Source organism: Papilio machaon, chromosome 12 (genome assembly GCF_912999745.1).
Source record: "Papilio machaon chromosome 12, ilPapMach1.1, whole genome shotgun sequence".
Lineage (NCBI taxonomy): Eukaryota > Metazoa > Arthropoda > Insecta > Lepidoptera > Papilionidae > Papilio > Papilio machaon.
Window position 1 is genome coordinate 1,105,182 of NC_059997.1, and position 24,715 is coordinate 1,129,896.

A 24,715-nucleotide genomic window follows, 5' to 3' on the forward strand; every position below is an offset into this window, starting at 1 on the left:
AGAAGACGTATAAAAAGAGGACATTACCCCTTTTGTACGTCCTCTCCCACTTTAAGTTCACTCCCCCTTCCATTCTTTCTTTATTAGAAAAGTTATGGAATAATTAGAAACAGTCATTGCTCGGACAACGCCCCCTTAACGATTCAACAGAAGGTCTGTGTTGGACTCCAATGTTATCTATCCTAATATAATCATATAAGCGGAAAGTTTACATTATCATCAATTGACTAACCAATAGCTAGTAGTGACGTCACAAATCGCCTGCGTCTGCACAGATAGGTTACAGTCAGAGCGAGCAAGTTTCCGCTGACTCCGACCCGCGGTCAGTCTGTGGTACATTTCCTCGTATGTACGCGACTTATCTATTTGAACGTTGGATTTATTCTCCGATCAATGTAATATTTAGATAACGCATGTATCTATCTATTATCGATTCGCGAATGGTTTATCATCTAATTATTAGACAATCTATAAGTTGATGGATTTGGAGTGGAAATATTTTTGCATCATCTTACAATTGTTGATAGGAAACTTAGTTAATTGTATAGTTATATATAGTCAAATATAATAACACTTCTTAATCGTATTTATCAACAGAAAATTGTTTTATTTAACTATGTTCGTTTCAACAAATCTACATAAGACGGTGTTATCTAAAGATGGCAGTAAAGATAAATTATTTGACGTTATTTCGTTTATATATTCGCGTGGTAATTACGAAAATAACAAAAACAACACATTGTAACAATGTTATTTTGGAAACATTAGCCTCGTGATAATTATTCGTTTTTAAGTTTTTCCGGAACAAGCAAACAATTAAATCTTTTTATTATCATCAGCGATAGTTACAAGAACAGTTACTCAGAAAATTCATGTTATAGCGATGAGTTTTGTTTTCTACTTATACAAAAACATGTTATCATCCCTCTCATTATTTCATAATAACTTGAGAAAGCAATATGTTTTAAGACAGTGGAAACTCAGGGTTAAAATTATGTAATCAAAACAAGTAATAAAAAAAATGTCACGTTACTATTTTCGCACAAGAATATACCAGAAAAACCTGTTACATGATTTAGTTAATACTTCTTTTTAAAAAAATAGCGCGCCACGTAGAAATATATATATTTGAATGTAAAAAATGACTCATAATTGCCGTACTCAGTTAATTAGAGAGTAAGGGAGGGCCTTAGTATCAATTTACCATACTTAACCTACACTAATTGGATCCTCTCTGTGTGGGAAAGTAAATAAGAAAGACAGAGAATTAAAAAGCTGATGAAGGGATATATTGCCAATCAATATCCACATTTATTTAAAAAGTCTTGGGGGCGCTTCAATCGCCTTCTTTATTACATCATCTTGCAATATACTCAAAGAAATTAGATACCTATTTTTCCGCCATATTGTGAGGATTTTTATATTTCTTGTCAGGCTATCATATAGATATATGAATATAAAAGATTACAAACAGTTATATTTACAGATATAACCGTTTCTAGCGTGACTATTCCAAATAAAATATGACCTAGCAAAATAATTATTAACAATCTGGCTTTATACATTTCAGGTAGTCTCAATTTTGCCCAAAATTATTTAGTAATGTCAACTAAAATGACCTTGGAACATTTTTCCAAAGCAAGATTATCTGCTATATTTATCGAAGCATGTGGTAAATCAACTATTTTATAAAGGAACACTCCAAAACCTATAAACCAGTCTTGTTCTTTTTGCATTTGATCGCTTGTGGCATTTAATAATACGGTCATACGTCTTTTTTTTACGTTTTTTTTTTAAATCTATAGAAGAGAAAAATTAAGAATTATTCTTAAAATTTAGATCAGAGCATTCTTCTGTATTTTGTGTAACTTCTGCTAATGTCCCGACCAACACTATTGTTGCAAAATTATTATTTCAAAGTTTTGTTATTAAGTTATCAATATAACTTAAATTGGTATTAAGTCAGTTTATATTCACTATTAACCTTTCAAATTAATTTGATTTTCATTTATCTACTTGTAAAATTATTTGGCGATTTTGTACATTTTGCAATTTTAATTCTGAATGCTGAAAAAAGCACTAAATTATAACTTAGCAGTCTGAATGCCATTATAATTCTAATTACTTTAATTCCGTTTATATTTTTGAGTGATTTTATATAAAAAAGGACGTATTATAAATAATGGATCACGTCTTATAATTAATTTGATCTCATGAATTTGTAAGACAATTTATTGAAACTTTTAAATACTTAAAAAAATCGCTTACCTCGTCATAAAATTCCGGATGATATTTCATAGAGACCATCAACACACTATCCTTCATCATTTTCTTCATTTTATTTTTTTTATTATATTAATCACAAAGTTTTTATTTTTATTTAAAACGATGGGAATTCGAGAGCTTTCTACCACTACGTTCGGGTTCGGACTAGCGTCCGCATTATGCGGACATCGTTTTTATTCAGAGATATAATATGGATTTTCCTTAAGAGCATTTTCATTCGTTTATAAAGATATACACATGTTCAGAATAATAATATTATTTTGATAAAACCCAAGCAAGTGGGCTTGTCATCTACGCAAGTAAACTTGTTTGATTTCAGCCAGTAATATATTTTCCCATTTTTTTTTTCATATTTTAATTCTTGCCAAAATTGATAATGACTACCTAGATTCATTTTGAAGAAGTTTTCAGATAAGTATTATAAAACTAAACAGATTTTTTGGTTAATAATTTCATATTTGCTAGCAGAAGTTTGCTTATTATTTTTGGGTAACAAAATGGCTCTTGATGTTATTCAATCATACCAGTATATAGAAGCTGAGGTTCCAAATCAGTATTTAATAGCTTAAGTGTTGAAGATACATTTCTTTCCAGCCAGTGTTATTCGAAATTTTGTATACTATGTACAAAATTATTCTTTTTTTATTCTGTTCTCTTTACAAATGTATTGCGGTGTATTTTGATTGTTGATTTTATCCAATTCAAGTAATTTGATTTAATAGTGTAAAGCAGGCGGAGCGAAACGCACATACGCATGGCCACGTGCGCCTGCATTATGACTCGGTACATCGTAAATTTGAAATATATTTTCAATAGGAACTTTAAACGCTTTTTTGGAGACATTTTACTTTTACGTTACGGTATACTCACTTTTATTGCATCCGTAAAGTAAGGAAGGCAGCCGTTGCTCAAGAAAAGGGTTAGCTGATGATCAGAGGGTGAGGGCTAGTATTCAAAACTATTTTTTCCCATTTGATTAATTGAGTTCATAAAATTTAACAATAATCCCATTACCACGTGTGACCACTACATTTTCGATCGGTAGGCCGATCGGCCCAACGGGAAACACCCAATATATGTCAAAGTATCACGACAGTCAAAACACACAGCAAAGTAACTCGGGCAGGGCGTACACTTCGCAATCAGAGAGTGTGGCATTCGACAAACAAGCCCAACGATAAACAAACCTATCAAATAATCCATTGTTATTGTTTCCATGTTGTGATTGAAAATGACTATTCCGTTAACAACAAAATTGCAATATTTGAAGAATAAAAAACAGACATAAAACAAGAGACAGGCATCATCTCTCTGGCTTTATCCCACTCAAGCAGGATCAGCGCACAAGGTTTTATAAACCTTAAAGCTTTGGTTTAATAAAACAAAAGACAGTGTAATTTTAAATTTGTATGAAAGTCAGCGAACATTATGAGATAAAATTAATATGTTACAGATTTTTTTAACAATATTTTTCTGTATTTTTTTCGTGATTTGCATTTTAAAAGTGTTATTTGTTGGTGTCACTAAAGTTCATCTGATTATTAAAAGCACTATATCTTGTTCGTCTAGTCTAAAATATATAAAATTATAACCAGTTACACTGGTCCTATTATCATATCACATATATGTTTCTTGTATCTACCATATTTTACATATTAACTTACTATGTTAAAAAAACAAATTCAAAGCGATATCTGCAAATTTGCAAATATATCTAGTCTCTTCATTGATCACTGGTTTTTATGAGTTTATAATGTCGAATTTATTTAATAAAAATGTCTCCAAAACTCCTGCTTTATAAGAAAACTAGTTTTCGCCCGCAACTCCGTCCGCGCTGATTAAAATTTTTTATTAATTGGTTTTTCGTTTTCAATACGTAATTTGTACGAAATATGATATATTATTTTAATATTACACACAGATACTCCGATTTAATATATATAAGTAACTAAGTTGATTCCATCGTACTTACTTCGCTTGACATTGCTTTCGAAAATTTATAAACTGACTGTTAATTCCAATGCTCGTAAATAATGTAGCTCTCAACTTAATGCACCTTTGATTACATCGCCTATCGGCAATTTTAAGTTGATTAGTTGCTGTTCCTAAAGTAATAAATCTAGATTTAGCCTTCTTCTACATCAAGTTGCAAACTACTAGATCTAAACAACTTTAACTGGCAATGAAAGTAGATAACTTTCTTGATTGTAACCACGAGATAAATGTTATTAAAGTATTGATTGGAAGGATTTATGGTTTTAACCCGAGGTTGCGATTTAACGAGACTTTATCTTTGCTATATAATGTTTATGTTTCTTGCACTATCGTGAAATTTTATGTAGGTACAAGATAACAAAGTATATAAAGGTTAGCAAGTATTAGTTGGTACAAACTTCATGGGGTTTTACCATCAAATCTCAGTAAGATAATATTAGGGTGAATAGATATATTTAAATTTTTGTTTCCACATACCGAGAAAATATATAAAAAAAGAAACAAATTTAAGGATGAAAGAAACAAATTATTTAACTAAATTATGTATACATGGCTTCTATACAAACTGACCCATCTGTCATCCGGGCAAAGGGACAGTGTACGACTTCTGTGTGTTAAAGTGGCATTTATTATAATTGTCATTTGCTCCAATTTAAAATAATATTTAATACATCGACGGGGATCGCCATTTGCATTTACCCAGACCACACTGACATGAGAAAAGATAAGGCAGTAGACATAGGTCAGATGCAAACGTACAGTTTTCGATGAAGTCAAACGATAACTCCAAATAACATTTATTACGTAGATTAGTATATATATTTATTAAATATATATTTAAATACATTGTAGTTTTGTAACATTGTCTGCTAATACAAATGTTTCTTCTTCTAAAATAGAATCTATTTGAATTCTATAAGAAAGCAATGTACTTTCCGTTGTACGAATGTGTTCGGGAAATAAGACCAAAATATCGGTTATCGCATCATCAAATGCGTCATTCTATTCCCGAAATAAAATAAGGCATTGAATACAAATTATGTTACACAAAGCAATTGTCTCAGTTTGACATCATTCGTTTTCTGTGATTAGGGAAAAAGAGTACCTAAGTAAAATTATTATGATTCGATGGATAATGATACTAGCATGTTCTAGACTGTCCTGTAAATTAGTGTTAAAACTTATTTCCTACTTTACCTCTGGTATAGCCCAACATAGATATCTGATCCGGCGGGCATAAATCTAACTAAATTATGACAGTTCACTAGCGCCTTCCCGTCAACGTCAAAAATGTGACAATCACAAGATCTTTCTTGTACTGTAGTTTGTGTGCCATTTTCTAGTGTGCCCATGTAGGTTTTACATATTTTCCGTCAGCACTAACTGCGACAGCAGCGCCTCTCTCACCGTCTCAGATATCCTTGTTTGGCTATATACATAAAACTCGTAAAAAGCTTAAACTTGTAGCATAATAAATGAGAAGCGTCGAAACAAAAACTAACTCACATTTTGACATTTTTTATGAACCATGAACTTGGGCAATAACACTACTAGATATTATAACACTTTTCCACTAAAAACAACAATGTGATTTATCAGTTTTTCTTCTGATGCTCCTCAAATAAGAACCCGTTGGTTATCTTACTTAATATTATAAATGCGAATGTTTGGATGGATGGATGGATGTTTGTTTGAAGGTATCTCCGGAACGGCTTAACGGATCTTGATGAAATTTTGCACATATGTAGAACATAGTCTGAAAGAACACATAGGCTACTAGAACACAAAGGTAATAACCTTTTTTCAAATTCCGCGCGGACGGAGTCGCGGGCGACAGCTAGTAATTCATAAGAGTAGATCTATTTTTTATCGTACACATCCTAGTAGCAAAATACAGCATGAAAATCAAAATCGGAATCAACAATAGCGTACGTGAGGACCGCGACGTACGCAGAGAGATACATGTAGGTACGTGACTAAAATCACAATATGTATCCTCTTTAGACCCTTAATCAACACAGATTGTATATATAAATGTAGATTATGTTCTAGATATAGATAAAATCTATGTGACATTTGTGTCTTTACGACGTTTACGCCTGGCTATCATTTATATGGTCTTTTAGAAGTAGTTTTTATATCTATTTTACATTTTTCAACTGTCTAAAAGGGGTCAGCTGCCCCTCCCTAAACCCCCCTAACGATGTCGAAGTTTATTAGTACAAACTACAAACATGTTGTCATTATTATCATAAATATTATGGACACGAAATTTAAGTAAACGAAAGGCCGTGGGTTTCTAAACCAAAATGTCTGTATAAAACATATCGTCATCCCTGTCATTGTCTTTGACAAAACAGAGATAACAATATGTTTTAAACATAGATTTTGGTCTCAGAAACCCACTAGTGAATATTTTTCTTTGTTTTTAATTAAATTTAAACACTTGAATACTTATTGCTATTAAACTTATTGATTAAAACAAAGTAAAAACTTTATGACAGAGCAAATTTAGTGAATTATCCGATTTTGAATGACGACAGGTTTAGTCATCAGAAGTCAGTCACTGTAAACACAACTATGTAATTGTGTCGAAATTCTAATGATTACGTTATTTGCCAAAGTTGTCATAACAATGTGACAACATTATTATACTTATTTTATCAGGAAATAATCAAACTGATAAAAAAAATTGAAGAATTGAATTGAAGATGAAAGTTAATTTTTAATTTGAAACATATTTTAACAATTCAATTACTTAAGAAACCAACAAACCTGTTTGAACTTTTTTTCATTTTAGAGAATTGTATATAGTTAAATCTCTTCTTTTTTGGTCCTTCGAGTCCGATCGTAATAGACAGATAAAGTGTAAACTATGTCGACTAGATGTTTATACTGTTTAATTAATGGGATACAAATTGCATAATCTAAAATCGACTTGGCTTATATACTAGATAACCCTTGATAAATAAACAAATAGCTTTGCTAATCAATTAATGACGGACTTTAGTCGTTTAATAAAACAGTATGCAATTTCTCAATAACAAGACATATATATGTATTAGAAAGATAAACAATTACATCAGTACATAGGTTAATAAATATGATACAATGTTAGAGAGATCGCCAATCTCAATTATTATTTAGCACATAAGTAACACCATATGAATATAACTGAAAATTTTATAAAGGTAAAAGGTGTTTACACAAAGTATCTTATATACATATAAGATTAAATAAAAAAAGGCTTATCACATTGTACGGGATAAACTCCAAAACTACTTTAAACAACAACAAAAAACTACTAAAATAACTGTTAAAACAAAAAAAAAACTATATAACTTCAAACTTTCGTGGTTTTTACAAATATAATGTTCGTAAGAAACGGGATTCTTACCACGATTAGGCTGTTTGAGCTCCCGATATTTCGGCACAGTTGCATGCGCCATGTTCACGGGTTGACTGATGTTGTGCGGTAGTGTAAAAAATGTTAAAGGTAGCCGTATCGGTCTACCTTCTTTCTGATTCGGCGACCACTACCACTGTCCGCGTTCTCACTGCACATTAAGTCCGCACTCGATGTTATTTTTGTTTGTCGACAAACTACACTCACTGTGTCCACATTTGTGCGCGTACTCGAAGTCGGTTGCTGTCCAGTCTTGTTGTAATACTGGATCACTGGATTCCAGGCACTCGACAATTTAAACCCATCTTCGCGATTGAAATTTTTGCATTTAGCAATTTCAATCGCTTCTCTTACCAATCTTGGTATGTAGTGGCGTTCTGTCGCAAGTCTGTCGCAAGTTCTGTAGCAACCGACTTCGAGTACGCGCACAAATGTGGACACAGTGAGTGTAGTTTGTCGACAAACAAAAATAACATCGAGTGCGGACTTAATGTGCAGTGAGAACGCGGACAGTGGTAGTGGTCGCCGAATCAGAAAGAAGGTAGACCGATACGGCTACCTTTAACATTTTTTACACTACCGCACAACATCAGTCAACCCGTGAACATGGCGCATGCAACTGTGCCGAAATATCGGGAGCTCAAACAGCCTAATCGTGGTAAGAATCCCGTTTCTTACGAACATTATAAAAAAAAAACTAGTAAAATTACTAAAAAACGATCTTGTTGACATTTTATAACTTAAGCAAAATAGGATAGTTTTAAATACAATTACTAAGTTTTCTACACACGCAAAGACGGGTCGGATGTATAGTATTAAATAACCTATAAATAATGTTTTATTGTTATACTTATAGTTTATGGCTGAAACAATTTACAGGTGGTAAAGTACGTAATTGTCCTGGCATCCGGTTGTCTGTGAATGCACAAACATCATTCACACACAAATGTTTAACAATACTGTAATATGCGTTAGAAACCTGTATTAAATAATAAGGTAACCATAAAATAAATAATTTATTAATCTAATATATAAAATTCTCGTGTCACAGTTTTCGTTCCCGTACTCCTCCGAAACGGCTTGACCGATTCTCATGAAATTTTGTGAGCATATTCAGTAGGTCTGAGAATTGGCCAACATCTATTTTTCATTTTTTTTTTAACTGCGCGCGGACGGAATCGCGGGCGACAGCTAGTAATAATTATAAAGTTTGGATGGATTGATGAATGGATGTTTGTTACTAGTATCTCCAAAACGGCTTACGGATCTCGAATAAAATTTAGCATAAATGTAGAATATAGTCTGGAAGAACACATACTAACTTTTTTATTTCCACGCAGATGAAGAGAATGTGCCTGAAAATTCACCTTACTAAAAATTTTCTTTTATCCCAATATTTCCACATATAATTTATAGTTACCCTACACTGGTTGTGCCGAAGTGTCGGCGCATGCGCATCCTCGAACTCGGCAACACAGTCAATGCCAAGGTCGAGCGGCTAGCGGCTGACGTCACCTGCCAGTGTGGTGGAAGCAGTAGCATTATTATCATTACGCGAACTAATCGTTGGAACTAATCTCTGTTTAAATCATATTTTTTAAATATCTCCCTTTTGTCAAAGATAATGAGAGGGATGACGATATGTATACAAGAACTTTGGTCTCAGAAACCAACGATAAGTATTTTTTTAATAAGAAGCAGGTCTTCGGAAAAACTACTTTCAAGTCTAAATAATTTACAATTTGTTTTATTTATTAAGGAAATGACTAAACATATCCGTCCTTGCGAGGATTATGTCGGACTCACAACGGCTAAAAACCTTTTAGACCTTACGCAGTTTTTTGGTGGGGCTACGGGAAAGCTTTCGAAAACATCCGCGGCCCTGCTTCCTTCAGTCGCAAATCCAATCTCCACAATGGATTGTTTATAAAATAACGAAAATGTAAGGAAATGAATAAAACAAAGAAGGTCAGAGAGGAAGTGAGTGAACGCTTGAAGGTAACGGAAGTACAAGATCTCGCTTCCGAACAACACACTAAGCAAATGTAATACATTTTATTTTATACTTCCATTGTCTGTCTTCGTAAACAAAATGTGAATCATTCAAGACGATGTGATTTTGTTTTCCTTACTAGTATGTGATTATTATAATCAACAACAACTCGACGTTGATTAATCTAGCATTAATATATATCTGATCTGATTTTCTTTGATTAATGCAACTGATTGTTTTTTTAGTACCAGAAATGTACCTACATTATATTTTAGGATGTATGATATTTGGCATGTGGTCTGAATAACAAATGACAATTTTACCGTCACATTTATTTATTGACATAACTATTCTTCATCTCCCTGACCTTGCTCCACTTACGTAGAGTCGACGCACCAGGTTTCCGTCCTCCAAATCAATCCGTCTGCCGTCATCTCCATTGTCACCCCTTTCTTGATCATGTCAATCCATACTTAACGTTCTCTTTGCCACTTCATTTTCATAACTATTATTTTGTCAAAGGGAACATTGTCGTTTTTGTTGTTATTATTTATATGTAGGTTTTTTCATCAGTGTATAGACGTTAAGAATTTACCTTCAAATTACCATCACAATTTAAACTTGTTACGAACTCTGATAAAACTATCAACTACGTTAAATGCAGTACTGCAAGTAATCATAAACATGACATATTTTGACAAAGTTTTTTAAGGCGGTTACACACCTTCAGACTATTCAGTTAAAGTGGCAGATGTGAGTCGGCTTTAGTGACTAAATGAAACTTCTAGTACGAGCCTGGTATTTAAAAAATTTACGGAGCAACGTCATAATTTCGAAATATCACGTTTGAGGTGTTTCTTTTGACCCAAGGTAATATTACTTAAAAAATCTGCTGAACGGGAAACCCCGATTGCAACTAAGTAATTTGTAATTTGGGTTATTTTAACCCAGTAAGTTACAAATAGCTTGCAAGTACGACTTTGAATCCCGTATGTCGTAAGTCATTTAGTATTTTACCATCTAGATGTCAGTTTGTTTGAAGGTATCTCCAGATGTAGCACTTAGTCTGGAGAAACACAAAGGCTACTAAATAAGTTTTTTTTTTTAATTCCGCACACAGATACGCGGGCGACTGCTAGTTAGAAATAAATGTTTACAAGAGAATAAAATAAATATACAATAAACTACGGAAGATGAAAGCAGTATCCAATAATGTTCTTACTTCCTGATTATAAGGAAAGTATGTGAAAATGTTTCCATGCTGTATATCATTTTTAAAGCCTTCCTGATCACTTTAAATGGAGTTTTTATTTCGGTGACCTGTACGGTTTATTTCGCCTAAAATAACAACATTTTTTAATGCAAAGTTTATGAACAATACTTTCGTCTGTAGAATAAATATTGAAGTATTAAATTACGTGCCAAATTAAATACAGATCATTTTGGAAGATTAAATAACTAGGTAAATCCCCGATAGCAAAATCAATGGAGGAAAACATATCAAGATAATTCAGTATCTGTTTAACTCAGATATTTAACAACGGGAAGTTTTGTAAATATTTTTAATTAATTTATACATCAGTTTAGTAAGTACACATCACTTGCGATCAGAAAGGTATTCTTTCAATTTACCAGTCATTTATCAGTTCACTTTACGTACTGTACTGTACTTAATAATATGTACTTTAGTAGCTCGGAGTCTACCCTAAGACAGGGGTGACTAGGCAATAGTCAACAACGTTGGACTATTGCAGTTTGGTTGACTTCACACAGATCTTTGAATTGTTTCGCATATAGGCGCAGGCCGGATAAATGTACATATGTAAATCGATAATCGAAAAACACATTGGTACATGGCAGAATTCGTACCCAGGGTCTGTCCCAGACCAGACTCAGATTACAACTTAACCCTTGAGCCACCGACGCTCTTCGCCGCAATCGACCTCACACATAAGTGTAATAAAAACAAGAACGTTTTAGAACTGAATTATTTCAATAAAACTGGTAGCTTTCTTGTTTCAATGAATTGATTAAAAAAACGATGATTTGTGATTGATAATGCAAAATATTTTATTACAATTTTATATTAATCAGAGCCCGTTATTTTTCACATTATAACCAAAAACTATTCATTGAACTGGTACCTAATATTTAAGCTTCTTCATGTTAGAAAAAAACACAATATCTATTTATTTTCAAAATTATAGAATCATCTCTAACTAAAATTGCATGTGTAAATAGTAGGCAACTGTCATCAACAATGTTTGCACACCAATCATAGTGTTTGTAGACGTCAGACGTCGATTGCCTCACAATGGACACGCGCACTGCAAACATTGTGATACAATCTAGTAGCACAACTTACGTCACTTTAATACATTATTTTAAAGTAATCTCCACGCGAAAAACAGATTCAATATATCCGATTATTTGGTTTCAATTTTTAAATCTGAAGACTGCACAAACCTCTCCGAAACTAAGCGTAACATAAATAATGTAAGGAACATAAAATTTAATAGGCCATTTTGTTTATATCGATATAACATACATGTACATAACTATGTATTTACAAGTTAATAAAATAATAATTATCAACAACAATGAATAATAAAAAATCTAATATATAAAATTCTCGTGTCACAGTTTTCGTAAGCGTACTCCTCCGAAACGGCTTGACCGATTCTCATGAAATTTTGTGAGCATATTCAGTAGGTCTGAGAATCGGCCAACATCTATTTTTCATTTTTTTTAACTGCGCGCGGACGGAGTTGCGGGCGACAGCTAGTATAGTATAAAAAAGAATAAAAGATCCGTCTGTTGAAAATAAAACTATTGTAAATTGTCCCGATAGTTTTTTTTTTGTAGACGAGTCCTTTCAATAACGTGTAACATAAGTAAATCTTAAAGTTAAGTACATTTAGTATTAATATTTAAGTTCGTTATTATAATAATAAATAGTAAGTGTAACACAAATTGAGGTCAGTTTAGCTTTATGGAGCATCCCTTGCCATTTTTATAAATACACGACTTCATTAGGTACGAGATATGGCTTCCACTAATTAAATTGTACTGTTATGTTCTTGCAAGTTAAATAATATAAGAAAAAGAGAAATAATATGAAAAAATAATAGAAACTCGAACAAGTTTATGTTGCAAAATTTACTTACTATTCACTACATTTAAGTTACATATTTATTAGGTAAAGTTTTGCTTTGTTAGAACTTTGATAAAATGTTACATGTTGAGTTCCTGAAAAATAAATCGCTTTCTACACCTATGAAGCCTTAATTTATTAAAAATTCAATGAAAATGGAACGATCTTACATTTAAGTGGGTTTCAAAACAAAGTTTTTACAATAATTCGTGCATAATGTAGGTTAATTGAGAGCCTTAGATTTAGAATTTATTTGGTAACCTACATTTTTTATTAAAAAATCCTTAAGGTCACGTAATCGTTTAGATTTTAATTATTTTACTGAAAACATATCTTAATAACCTACTTATTATGGGCTTGCGCTAGTTATTTTCTTTTATAATTTTACGGAACTAATAATTTCAATACGATTTTTTTAATTATCAGGCATTGAATTATTTATTTATTAAACTTTTTAATTCTACGCTTATTATTGCAGAATTTCTGATTAAAAAAAATAAGCTTACCTTCATTCCCAATAGCACATTGGCGTAGGGTTGCAATTTTGCGGAATACTCTATAAAGGCGTGGCATTTAATTTGTTATAATATTTATACGGTACAGCTTTACAATTGGAAATTAAATTAAATATTTTATGAGATTGTAAACGCATGAACTTGAGTGTTGCCGCATGTTTCCTGTTATGCTACGTGTTATTACGATTATTGTGGTTTTGTGGAAATCACAATAAAAAAAAATATAGGAATTAAAAAGTTTGCGGATGTCCATAATTAATTTCACTAAGCATGTGATGTTGCTTGATAGGATGAGTCTATAAAGTGTTGCTTGATTCCTTAACAAAATTTTTATCTAGATAAATACAGCTTTATGAATACAAAACGCATTTTATAATAGATTATAACCTCAGAACGGACAAGGTTGTAAACTGCAGCTGAATAAAGCATAAGGTCATTGACTTAAACATTAAAGCAAACGATTGTTTTTGTTGTCCTTGATAATTGTAAAACGTTTATCTTAACTTTAACAATATAATAGACTTACAACACAATAAAATAATTCGTTAACGCGGAATTAATAAAAATTAGTAGCCTACGCCTTCTCTCAGAGTATTCATCGACCTCCATTGAACCGTTCTGGATATACCTTCTAACGTACATCCATCCATCCATCTATCTATCCAATCATTCTAATTATTATTATTAGTAAAACAAACTTCGATAACGTGTTTCCAAATACCTATATATGTAGTACAGAGTACATACAAATGTCGTAAAACTATTGATATTTGTTTCAACAACTTCTTAGTTCTATTTTAAAAAAAAAATTAAAGAAATAAGGGTGTAAAAAATATCGCAACCGATTATGTATCAAATAACTGTATAATGTAATGAGGTTAAAGTAAATGCAATGTTGTAAAAATAAAAAAAACGTTCCACCTAGTTAAATGTGGGCCGACCTTGATGTTAACACTTACACAAAATTCGATGCAACTTTATTTTCAGTAATATTTTGTATTCAATTGTAGGATTCAAAGAATTGATTGAAATGCTAAGTAATGTAATTAACTGATATATTTTCATAATTGAAAACGTTTGTGATGATACAGGATGTGTTAGAATTTACAAATTTTAACAAGGGTAAATAATTAATACATAATGTAAATAAATCAATTTAACTAGAATAAACACCCTGTGTAAACACCATGATATTATTGAATGGAATAAGATAACTAACTATCTATATGTTACAAATTAAAAAATGGTAAATTATTATTTAAAAAAAACTAAGAGTATATTTGGTACACAAAAGCTAACAAAAGAGTAATATTTTTAGGTTAGTAAAAATAACCTAACTCGTTTACGATCGTTTTGCTCTCAATAAACGAATTATTATCGTTTTTATCGTGAATTATAGACGTGTGCCCAAAGAGCTGACCTCATTTGAAAGCTGAACTGTCCGATATCGCTTGTAGATTATTTATAAAATAAAAATGAACTTTGTTGCTACCGTTTTTTGCGTGGTAAGGTCACAATCAGTTTAACCAGACGGTTTATTACAATGCTTTTCTCAATTTTAAAAACTTTTTAAATTATCAAATAGTATCTTTGTCTTGCTTTACATTCACTTATTAGGATATGTTAATTAGTAAGTCAGCAAATTAATTAGGATCAAGAGTAGAGTGAATAGGCATCTACAAAGCTAGCGCGTGCCATCTTTAGACCACATCATCACCCCATCGGATGGGATCGTGGTCAAGCGCTAACTTTTTCAATACAAAAAAAAAAAGATCAGCGACTCCTTATCAAATTGTCATTTATTGTGTTGTGTTTTCCTGTTACTATCTACTCTTCACACTAATTACATTATCTAATACTGATATATTAAACTAATTACAGTGAAACTTGGTTAAGTGGGACCTGGATAAGTGAGAAACCTCCATAACTTGAACTCATGCTGCGGTCCCAACACTTTGGCACTGAATTACCTCTGTTAGTGGGACGAGGTAAACCTCTATATCTGGGATTTGTTCTTTCGATTTATCATCATAGTTACCTCTATAACTGAGACAGCGAGCAAATTTTATATGCATAAACCTCTGTAACTGAGATAACATTGTTTGTTTACTCATTCTTATTCTACCCACAAATTCCACACGTAATTCCAAGTACGTAAGTACAAATTTTGAGCTTCAATTACCTTCAGTTTTAGTTTCGCTTTACTATCATACAGATGTTTATTTGAAAAATGTCGAAACGAAAGCTACAATCGTTATCATTACGTGAAAAACTGAAGTTAATATCCGTTTATGAAAGTGGGAAGACACGCGAAGAAGTTTGTGCCGAATTACATTTGTATGATTACCTTTAAGTACATACTATATTTTTTTTTATTAAAACTCATTTACATACATAACACGTTATTTCATTTAATGATCGCACCTGTATAACTGAAATAACCTGTATTCTCACCTCTATTAATGGAACCCTCTGTAAATGAGACAGATATTTATTTATACCTGTATATCTGAGACACTGGGTAAGTGGAATACCTCTATAAGTGAAACGACATTGCAGGTCCCTTGATGTCTCACTTAACCAGGTGACACTGTATTTAAATATAAATTCCTTTGTGTTTATAGTTAAATTCATGGATACTTCAAAGAATGGTAAATATGTAAAATTAACATAGGAAAATGTGTATTTGTGACCCAATAACAAGTAAACAGAAAACACAATAATTTCTTACTAGATGTAGCCTGCAACTCGCGATTTAAAAAAAAAAATAGTACATACATAGTAGCCTATGCGTTTTTCCAGACTATGTTCTACATCTATGCCAAATTTCATCAAGATTCGTTCAGATGTTTCGGAGATACCTTCAAACAAACATCCATCTAAACATTCGCATTTGCAATGTTTGTAAGATTTAAAACTTTAAAAACGTACGATATACGTGTTACAGCCCGTAAATATCCTAAACAATGGATTCTATTTGCAAATGCATTCAATAAATCTTTCGATTAAACCTTAACTCGGGTGAATAAGTATCTTAATAACCTTTGTTAAGTTGATTGACATGGATCTAGGTTGCGCAACACTATTTATTCTGAATACTTTAATGTCTAATTTCAGTGCCGTTCAAATGTCTACATTATAAAATAGAAAAATATATAACTTAACTCTGGTCAGTTGCCGTTTATTGTTAATTAAAACTTCACAGATATGAATTGATACGTCACGCGCTATTTATTATTTACTACATTAGGCAGATTTGATATGTTTTTTTATTTTAAGTATTTTTCTGTATTTATTAGTGTTTCCAAACAATTTTTTATGGGAAGTTTTATTCGAATTATTATGGCTTTTTATCAGTTAAGTACTGAAATTACGTTTTCTTGACCTTTCAAGCCACTTTTGGACTTAAATAACAGAAATATTTTGTTAAATCTAACTTGTTCTTTTGAATTGAAACTAACCAATCCGTTTACGTTGTGTAGTTGTCTGGTGGAAATTACCCTTAGGCTTAATATTAATTTACACTTTTTATTTAAAATACTATTTGATTTGTGTCTACACTGGCCCAATTATGAAAATCATGCTAAAGTAAAAAGTAAAAAAAAAATATCAGTTACATAATCTTCCGGCGTTTTTTATTAGTTCTACTAAATAAGCAGTCTGTCGAGGTGAGTGAGTGCAGTAAAGCAAGACACAAAGAACACACCGATCCGGTTTCAACCAGAAAATATTCGCGCGCGAAATGAACACGTAATTATTGAAGTTTTTGCAGCAACGGATTAAGTATTTTGAAATTCTTAAGATGCAATTGCATACTTGCGTATACATATTACGGTAATATCTGATATAAAGGAATAGTTGTTTTTTTTTCATTAAGATGCATCAAAACTGCCAAAAAAACATCCAACATAAATAGATCATTTCAACTGTTTTTACGCTCAGCCATTAATGACCAATCTCTCCATTACGCGAGCACCCATTCATCAAACATTTGAAAACTTAAAAGCAATAGACAGTACAAAATTACAATTCCTTAACAGAAAAGTCTTTTCGTACCGACGTGTTTTATTCTTATCTTCTAATTACATGATACTGTAACAATATTTTCCTCATACATTAAAAAAAATATATTAATGGCCTATGTGTTCTTCCAGATTAAGTTCTACATCGATGCCAAATTTACAGAGATCCGTTGAGCCGTTCTAAGGATACCTTCAATAAACAACCATCCATCCAAACATTCGCATTTATAATATTAGTAAGATTAGTCATCCCAATATCAAATGTAAATAATGAGAAATAAGTTGCAAGTTCTTTGTTAGTAACAGAGGCTTCTACTAATGAATGTTCCGTTTACCTTCAACTTATTAAGATATATTTGATAATTTTAATGTAACCTTAAAAATAAAATCAGCGTAAAACGAATTAAAATTGTTATTAAAACTACACTGATGAACTTAATTTTCAATTTATAAGAACTTGGATTTAATTTCCTTTTATCATAGTATAGGTGTATGAGTTTAACGTAGTCGAATAATGTATCTATCTCTAAATGCAAAGTTGTAGTGACTCCTCTTCACGAATGCTTCCTCCTTTTACCATTTATATAATGTATTAACTATTACTATATAACTATACTTATATAATGCAAGTGTATGTAAGTATGTATGCAAGTGTAGCCTAGCCTAGACTTGATTACAAACTTGCTTTAGTAAAACCGTGGGTTTCCCCACAACGTATTGTCCATCATTGTGTTAAAATATAGAGTTAATAATTGATCAATTCTACAAGTGTGTCAGCAGTGAAATGGTTAAATGCCGAAATCGTGCGAAAATACAAAAGAAAAAACCGAATGACAGCACTACTTAATGTCAATAAAAAACCGATAACAATATCGTTCTCTATACGGAAAATTAAAGCAAAAACTCACCTTCCCTGAATGCCAGGCATGTTTTTCTGTCATAATAAATCCAGCATTATCATAACCACATTTTTCACTAGCTATTTTATTACGACCTACCACTTTGTCTAAATAACTCATATTTAACAAATAAAGTTAAAATAATTCTGCACGGGCACTTATAAATGGATAGCCTTGAATGTCTTTACAAAACCAACTGAAATAATATACGTATATGCTTGTAACATACAATAATTCGCGTGACGTATACGTGAAAATATTTTATACTGTTTCTTTTACAGTCTGTCGCCGTTTTCCCGCCGAAACATTGACAGCGCTGGAAAACCTCTCAGTCTGTAGCGTCGACTTGTACTGCCGAGAAACCAAAGAGTTAACCCAAATAAATACTAAGTAAGTAAAGTAGACGGAACAGTTTTTTTGCAGTTTGATATAAATAAAATTTTTATTAATAAAACGTTGTAATTTATTCTATTTTCATAACCTTAACCTAACCTAATCTGATACTTTACGAAACATAATACTAGACATAGAAAAGAATTAATGTACTACATTTTTAAGATGTTATTTAAATTAAAATCATAAAGAAAAAAGACAAATTATTTTTTTTTTTTTACAAATTCCTTTAACTTGCAATAATTTACTAACATAATTATGGTTTTAACTAAAAAGGGCGCTAAAAACGAAGTATTTCATACGACATATTTTTTAGAGATTTTATGTAATTGAACTAAACAGAGATATAGTTTTTATGTGACGTAGCTCGTACCTAGAAATTACGAATTGTAATATTTTCTTTTCCTAACAGATCGTATACCATTTATCTATTTAAAATCGTTAAGTAAGATAGGTACTAAATACTTTGATTTAAAGTACTAACTGATTAAATTATTATAAAACTATCATCAGTGGCTCGAGAGTTGAGCACTTGACTTGTATATCAAAATTTACAATTTTGAAGGTCAATAAACAACCTTAATGAACCTACGTATAAACAAACTAAATCCAATTTCTAAACTGTCAATTCTAAATGCGAAATCGTCACGATTGATTAATCGTTTCTCGACATGAACAATAAATTAGTGAAACGTGTTTCAAAAGATTACTTAAAGTAATCTTACTACACGTAACAATACAAACGTTTGTTTGTCTTGAAATGATGCATGTTATAAAACAGACAAAGGATGTAACTTTATATGAGAAAGTGCAATTGCCTACAAAATATACAGCTTACTAATATTATAAATGCGAATGTTTGGATATATGAATGGATGGGTATTTGTTTGAAGGTATCTCCAGAACCGCTTAACGGATCTCGCTGAAATTTGGCATAGATACATATTATTTATTTTTTTAAATTCCGCGCGGACGGAGTCGCAGGCGACAGTTAGTCATACATAAAAGCCATATAAGACTCTGTACAATAATATTTGCGAAGTTTGTTATAATAGCCATTGATTTTCACAACTGAATCATTTTTTGTTTAGTTAGTAGTTTTTTTGAAAACAAAATTTGATACTAACCGTTAAATTTTGGTATATATGAATCGGCAATGGGTATCCAATATCCATGTTTATAATAAGATGAAGTGTATAAACTCGTAGGCATGAATCCGTTTCACGATAGATGTGTGAATTAAAAAACAAATAGATGGATGAAAAATATTTATTCTAACCGTTTAAGTAAACCGCAAATCATTTTTTAAAAATCTTCCAATAAGTGTATTCTGGCTTAGTCAATAAATATCAATATGTTTCCATAGTTCTTATTGTCTATGAAAATATCAATAGTATATATTTTATAATTTAGTCTAAAAAGTAATTTATCCTAAAAAGCCCATGTTCCGTTAATTATTTTCATCCAATGCTTATCTACATAAATCTTGGCAGATCGTCATTGTAGTCCGTTCAATTATTGAAAAAAAAAACAATAATAATTAAGTATTTATGACCTAATTAGGAAAAATAATGATGAGGCAAATCATCCTTTCATTAATTTACTAAACGCTTTTTCGGGCGCTTTTTTATGATCATTTGAAAGCTGAACATATTGTAACATTTGTTACGTTACAACACGGGACAAATGGGAATATAATCAAGTCTGTTGCCAACAGATATTGACAGTGTAAACATGAATCCATGCACGATAAAATACAATAAAGACATTTCTGAGAATGATAGCCAAGATAGATTTTTGAATTAGGAGCTGATATAAATAGTGTTGAAGTTGAATAACCTACAAATCATTAAATCATCATCATCAAAAACTAACCCAGATTTAAAGAGATAAATTACATCGATTCCAAAACAAGATATGATTATGTGCTCAATTTTAAACCGTTACAACTTTATCATGTCATTTTTTGTATGTAAAACATCAATAGATTGCTCTAGAAATAATTTCGCGTAGCCGACTATTATGGTTCATTAATCATAAATCTTATTCATTAGGAGGCAGTGTCGGTGGCCGTTATTTAATACACCGTTAGAAACTCGGACAAGGGGGAAATCTGTTGTCGATACACGAGATGTAGATAGTAGATAGGGCTGTCAACATCCATCTATAAAAAAACATAAAACCAATGGCGAAAAAAAACGACACTCAACGACTTCTGACTCGTTGACGGACAAAGAAAAACCAAAGACTTCTACCCTTAATATTTAAAGATAGTATGTCGTCTAGTGACAAGAGGAGAACGAATTTAATCTCGAATATCCACTGGGGAAATCACAAGAAGTACAAACCCTAGCTAGATTCAAGCGCGGAGAGAAATTCTACAATATTAGCTTTATAGATTTTCACTAGCGAACTAGCTGCGTTGCTACTTTGTTACACGATCTTGTTAGTGTAAGAATCTCAATTATTAGTTATTTAATTTTGTTTACAAGTACAGATATTCGACTTCAAAACTATAAATATATAATAAAAAAACTTGAGAGGTGTGTTGGGACACCCGGATGGAACGAAGTTCCTTTCTATTAATTAGTGAAGGAATCAATGTTTATTCTATGAATAAAAAACTTAAGTCTTCACAAGAAGTAAATTTTATTTCTATGAATTTTCGTTATATATTGTCACGTCGTTGCCATGGTGAAGTAGCGCTCATTCGTCGCTAGCATACTTACTATAGCAAAAAGTGTCGTGACAACTTTTCGTAAGAATTTTTTCCGTCTAGCCCCCTTTCACAACGCGCGATATGGAACTTCGTTCCAAAAAAAACGGTAACAGAAACAAATGTATTAAACTGAGTTGATAGTGTGTTATCTTGGAATTATATTCCAAGTTTTGTACTAAAAACCTGATGACCATCAAAGCCCTAAAACTGTATCATAATGAATGACCGAATGTGTTTATATTTAGATTGAGTTCAAGAGAGCAATGATACAAGATGAATTGCATCCGTTGTCTGGTCATGTGTACATTTCCTGTCATGTCTGCCGGACAATGCAGCTTCGTCATCATTAGCTACAGACATATTCTGTTTGTAAACTAATGCCTTTCAAAGATAATCGAATTAATTCCTTATACACTAAAAATATATGACAAAAACACGATATAGGTTAACCTCACAACATAATAACTCATGCCCGTGACCTAGAGAGGTCGGTCAAGATTACGGTCTTTTATTTTGCTCAAACCTGACATATCTGCGCATTTATGTGCTAAGGTTTTGGATGCTCTTACAATTCTTGAGCGACCCCTACCAAGGTTAACTTCACTTGTTAATTCTGGTTTAAAGAGGTAATAACCAAAATCACGGTTTATTTAACATCTGATGAAACAATGTTATTTGTTACATTTTACTGTGATGGAGTTAAATTTAATGTGAGTGGCTTATGCAAAGAACGTAAAAGGACTAGAACATTTCAAGGGCGTATCGATTATTCAATGATACTTTAATGCAATTATTAACAAGACTAATTATGTATTCATCCGGTGAATTGTGTCGAATTTTATTTTGGTTTTCAACTACAGAAACTATCGCATTAAAGCATTTTCTATATTTTAATAACTGTAAACTTCGACAATGGAAACCTGTGGTTTAAAAAAACATCATCATCTTTATTTATCTTTCCACTGCGAATGACAAGTGCAAATAATTGATGTAAAAATATATATTCTAAGATGTATTTGCGTATTCCTTTAAAACAGGGCTGCTTAAACTGCGGCTCGCTTTTAATTTAAAACATCTTGTATAGAGTACTTAGGCTAGCTTAACCATTTTTTCCACTACCGAAACCTCTGTAAAAACATATCAATAATATTTTTTTAAGATAATGTAGAGTTATGCGATGACAATGTATTTTGATGTACATGTTTCGGCTGTGCAAAACCACGGTCAGACCTTGATTTTGGCGATTGTTAATGGTGTCTTAGTTCAGTTAGTTAGTAGCCGTTATGTAGTCTGGAAAACTATTTTAGGATCTTACTTAACAAACATATTGATATTATAATGTCTACCACTGTCTAATCATGGCTTAATTTTTTTTTATATCAAAATGTGGCAAACTAGCAAACGGCCACCTGGATTCGCCGAAATAGCGAGGCGACCGTTGCCCATAGACATCCACAAATGCAGATGCGTTGCCTACCTGTAATCAACGGAGAAGGGGACGCACAGAAAGAGGATATTTCGCCTTCCTATGCGTCCCTTCTTCTGCCAAATCCACTTCCACTTCCCTACCTTTCCTAATAAGAAAAGGTTGATAAGGAAAGGAGGACTAAAATTAGACTACACTCATCAGACGAAATGTGGAATTGCTTCCACTTCACGCCTGTCTTCTGTGTGGTCGTGGTATTGCACTAGTTGACCCGGCCCATTCGTACACAATAAATATTGTTGTTGCGGTATCATCATCATGGGAAATTTGAGGAGCCCTGTTTATAAACATTGTATGATAGAACATTGCAATGTTAATGTTACTGTTCAAATATTAACAGGATCGCATGTCGTTTTATTTGTGCTGAGAAAAGCAAACAGTGTACAGTAATATCAAAGCTATTTCTAAAGAGTTTCATTTTTTTGTCATAATTATATCACAACTAGCTGTCGCCCGCGACTCCGCCCGGAATTAAACTTGAAGAACTTAATAAGTAGCCTATGGGTTCTTCTAGTATATGTTCTGCATCCACGCCAAGTTTCAGCGAGATCTGTTTAGCGGGTCTAGATATATTGTAACAAACAACTACCCATCCATCTAAACATTTATAATATAATAGTAAAATTTTTAATATTCTGACATGAAATAGAAATATAATTAGCAGCTGTAAATTCCTAGGTTTTTATTAAAAATATGCTAATTACAAACCACCATGAAAGAAAGAAGAAAGAAAGAAAGAAAAGTTTTTTATTAACACAAAAAAGTTGCTGCACATGCCAATTATATTTGAATAGATTGAAGATAAAACCAGAAATTCAATCGGCAACGATGACTTTATTGAATCTGAATTCTTAAGAGGGTCAATGAACTTGACCACAGAATATAAACGTGTAGTATAATAAGTAGAGAGAGAAATAGAGAAATACATTTGGTCATTTTTACTACTTGCAATTAATTTTTTGTTTAAATTAATAAATTAATAGAGCACCTTGAAATAAATAAACATGGCAAAGATATAGTTACATTTTAATGGTTGTCGTCATCCCAATATTAGTGACGTTCGGCGCGAAATAAATAAAATTCTGTAATATTAGAATTTAAAATGTCCTGCACATTATAGTAAGGAATAAAATAACAAGATATTTTGGTACAAGATGTTAGTATAATATTTGAATTATATTTCGTAGGCAAAAAAATGTTGGCATTCATGTACTTTATATTAGGTACTATTTAGGATAAATATAATAGACATGATAAACGAAAAATATGTCGATTATCTACATGTACAAAGTATCAACCTCACAATATTACAAGTAAACGTATAATGTATTAAATTAATCTTATTAACATTTAAAACAAAATTTAGTTATTATGCAATTACTTTTATTTTAAATGATGTTTTCACATGATTTTGACGACAATTGGTTATGTATAACGTTATGCAAGTAAAATAAATACAAAATTCGACCTTACACCCTTCACTTAGGGCCTTTGCATAACCCCAAATTGAATGACCTTTGAATGACACTTAAAAAAATCAACTGACCTTTTTTTCTAGCAGCCCAATCATTTCTCCTGGTTCATCGGATTTTTCTTTCTCGGTCATTTTTCCAATATATTTAACACTGATTTTTAATTTATTAGAGCAATATTTACAAGTCGGATTCGCGTGGGTAACTGCTTGTAGTCGACCACCTTCAGGCACGCATGCGCGCTCCAACACTCCGCTACGACAATAGTCCTTAGAACTAAAATGATGCAATAGGGGGGCCATTTAGTTGTAGTACTTAATAATTTTATCATTTCACAATTGAGAAATGACCCTTGGAAAACATTTTCTAAAAGAA

At 31.9% G+C, this 24,715-nt stretch overlaps 1 protein-coding gene across 3 annotated transcripts in view; it reads right to left on the bottom strand.

The window, feature by feature from the left end:
* LOC106718970 (facilitated trehalose transporter Tret1) overlaps positions 1 to 24,595 on the bottom strand; it is a 37,348-nt gene extending 12,753 nt beyond the window's left edge. Inside the window, exon 1 of one of the 3 annotated variants that reach the window (XM_014513189.2) lies at positions 18,280 to 18,644. In XM_014513189.2, coding sequence (XP_014368675.1) covers positions 18,280 to 18,390 — 111 coding nt within the window. In that variant the 5' untranslated portion in view covers positions 18,391 to 18,644. Of the gene's footprint in view, positions 1 to 2,268; positions 2,438 to 18,279; positions 18,645 to 24,414 lie in introns of those variants that run through there. The other 2 variants (XM_014513193.2, XM_014513192.2) reach the window with 2 other exon arrangements.
* Between the last annotated feature and the right edge of the window lie 120 nt (positions 24,596 to 24,715).